We start from the raw sequence: 3,003 nt of genomic DNA, 5'->3' as shown, positions 1-3,003 counted from the left end.
CCCCGTTTAACTAAATTTCTGGATCTTTCCCTGCTTGCAGACATCAATCTCAAGCTTTAATATATAGTCAGATATTGCAATATTTTTGTTCAAGTAAATGCAAGTAGATGATGATCATCCAGTCCTAATTAAAATATTCTGAAGTGATAAAACGGGGTGGAGGGCCTTTTATTCCAATAATGAAGTTTATTGTCCGTCGATAATGATTGCAGTATGTTCTTTGAAGAAACGTGATTCACGTGCATGCCAGTTAGAACATCTGCAACATATTAATCTCTCAATATATGTGGTGTCCATGACAAGTTAGTTTGAATGGAATGAAATGAAGAGAACGAAATGAAACGTGAAGAGTGGAATGTAATTTATTACATAAATTTTAATTGATTGGGTAAAATATTTAAAATTTTCATTTATTTAATCATTTTTATTTTAAATAATTTAAAGTAAAATAACACACCACAACATTCAGCCACTCTTTTAGAAAGTGGTGACAAAATTCAGCCACCTTTCTGAAAATTTAAAAATTTAAAAATCTGGCCAACCTTTTGTAATTCAGTGTAAAGTTTGGCCACAACATTGAAATTTACTCAACTATATAATATAATTATAAAAAGTATTTTTTTTCTTCTCCATTTTCATGTATCTGCAAATTTAAGTTTGAGTATAATAATAAAAAATTAAATAAGATACATAAATTTCAAAAAAGCAAACATAAAAGAATACACACGGATTGGTTTGGTTAGTCATCAATCCGCAATACATCAGAGGATACCAACCGGGAAGCATTAACATAATTTTGGGGTAAATGAGCTGATATACCCGGTACTAAAACTCCTAATAATCTTATCACTCGAAGAAGAGCCCCTTCCTTGTAATCAGCTCCCCTTGTGTAGGGAATGACAAAGCTTCTTGCAAGCTCCCAAACTGCATTTGCCATCTGCGGAATGGCATCCAAAAGCGAAAAGTAATTCTTGTTCGGCTCCTCTGCAACAATCTTCATAAACCACACAAGCTCATGGTTAATACCTTTTTTTTTTTTGATTTAGGTGCAAATAAATTCGTATATAGGAAGGGAAAAATCATTAGCAATTTACCTGTCCTTTATAAAAACTGTTTACGTAGAGGCATTCTCCAAAGTGCTTAAACATGAAGTTGTTGTCATCATAAGGAAGCCGAGGCACAATATCATTGCAGTAAACTGTTCTGAAATAACGAATACTGTTATTCTTCAATTGCTCTTCCATGAACTCCCCAAATTTCGAGTCTCCGACTCTTGGTTGACCGAATGTGTAAATCCCTTGTAATCTCTCAAGCAACAAATCCTCCTTGTGGAAAGCTAAAATGGCCGGAAACAGAATGGCTAATGCTCCTCCTAAGCTGTGGCCCGTAACAATGAACTTTGCATTCTTGTTAGCTGCAAGGAGTTCTCTAAGCATGTTCCTGATGAAATAATAAGCCACTGGTCTGTCGTCTACTTGTTCAATTTCTTTCGGGAAACCTAGATTCTTCTGTAAGCCTAGTGCTTTCAAAAAGCCTCCGTGAACCTTTCCAACGCCACAATGAAGCTCGTACCAGGAGAGATCAACATCGGATGACCAAGCTTCTGCGTCAAATACCTCAGTGCCTCTGAAAGACACCACGATTAGTTCCTCGTCTCCGCGTGTCTCACGGCACAAGAAGGCTTGTGTATTTGCTTTTTCTTGATAATCTGCAAAGAACCAACATTTACATCATTGTTAGTACAAGCACTACATCATGCATGCTAGTACTGAAGTAGTACTCATTTAAGTACTTTTTGAAAGTTGAGGACTTACCATTCCAGAAATTGAACGAACCCAAAAGTTCCATCTGCACAAATTAAATACACATTATATTTAGGTTATTAAATTGGATTATGGCTATGGCCCGAATGATTTAACAAAAATACTTACGAAATTCTCTGAGAAATTTACGGTGACTATACCTTCCAATGATCTCTGACAATTGTCTCAAGGTATGCTTTGTTCTCATAAGAAGCTTTAGCAGCCATGATTGAAAGTGCACTCAAGTATCTCCAATCTCCAGGTTTGATGCTTTTGTCTAAATCCACTCGCTTGTCCGTATATTCCGTAATTGAGAAGAAATTTGCTGATTCTTTATTAGGCTCTACAACTCTCCCTGCATAGAGCAACAACCAATCGCACTCAGATTTTACGAACACTCCGGGAGTATAATAATAGCTCGGCATCTTTTACATAAGATCCGGCCAAGGAGACACCTTTGATATAACTAGGGGAAGAAAGCCACCAACCTCGTAAGAAATTTTGAACTAGGCCAACAAAGCCACCATTGCTAGAAATTAAGTTGAGCCAATACTCCACCTTAGATCCGAACCGTGCCAAGGGTTTCGCCAAGAAGAACAATAGCTTTTGGGCGACGATTGAAGCAAATATAATCCATCTCCGGCTTGAGCTTTCTTCTCGCGCTCCTTCAGAACAGTCTATGAATTTTCTGTTCTTTAAGTCCTTGGAAAGTACTATGTAAAACAGGTCGATAAAACCTAAGTTCTCTGAATTCAGTAGCATATAATTACTGGCGAACTCCTTGCTGCAGCTCCGAGCCATAGAATTCCTATAATATTATTATCAATGCAGAACGAATGTAAGAAAAAAATATATCTAATTAGATGTAAATAAGAATATTATGATGGTTGTGTTGTAACCAACACATTGGTATCATTTATATAGTAAGCTAGCTGCTTTAAACATTGGCCAATCGGTTCATAAGCCAATATTATAACAACTAAAGTAGTCCTTAATTCGTAATTAAGAATGAATTAGTCTCGGGGGCTTGGCTAATGATTACGGACTTATTCTAGACCCCGCGTTAAACTAGGGTCAAATTACGAAGTCGTTCAACTGGTTGGTAATGGTGGCTGCACAGTGGTTTAGTCGCAATACATCTGCTCCGTAGTCCGTACTAATGATGAAACTTAATAATTTTAATAAATCATTCATTGTTATA

The 3,003-nt window shown here is 36.6% G+C and overlaps 1 protein-coding gene across 1 annotated transcript; it reads right to left on the bottom strand.

Moving 5' to 3' along the window:
- Window positions 1-664: 664 nt before the first annotated feature.
- On the bottom strand, window positions 665-2,699 carry LOC108213514 (triacylglycerol lipase OBL1-like). Its single transcript, XM_064089018.1, has 5 exons — window positions 2,291-2,699; window positions 1,964-2,157; window positions 1,815-1,848; window positions 1,095-1,708; window positions 665-994 (listed from the first exon to the last, which is right to left on the bottom strand). The coding sequence occupies exons 1-5, from the start codon at window positions 2,601-2,603 to the stop codon at window positions 740-742; spliced, it is 1,410 nt and encodes a 469-aa protein (XP_063945088.1). The 5' UTR covers window positions 2,604-2,699; the 3' UTR covers window positions 665-739.
- Window positions 2,700-3,003: the final 304 nt, after the last annotated feature.

Source organism: Daucus carota, chromosome 3 (assembly GCF_001625215.2).
Source record: "Daucus carota subsp. sativus chromosome 3, DH1 v3.0, whole genome shotgun sequence".
NCBI lineage: Eukaryota > Viridiplantae > Streptophyta > Magnoliopsida > Apiales > Apiaceae > Daucus > Daucus carota.
This window is presented reverse-complemented; position numbering and strand designations above follow the sequence as displayed.

Bases quoted from the DNA above. Each gene is read 5' to 3' on its own strand.
- LOC108213514 (XM_064089018.1), bottom strand. From the start codon at position 2,603: ATGGCTCGGAGCTGCAGCAAGGAGTTCGCCAGTAATTATATGCTACTG. The intron at 1,849-1,963 runs GTATAGTCACCG...TAATTTGTGCAG, and splicing joins TTGTCAGAGATCATTGGAAG to ATGGAACTTTTGGGTTCGTT. The intron at 1,709-1,814 runs GTAAGTCCTCAA...GGTTCTTTGCAG, and splicing joins TTCGTTCAATTTCTGGAATG to ATTATCAAGAAAAAGCAAAT.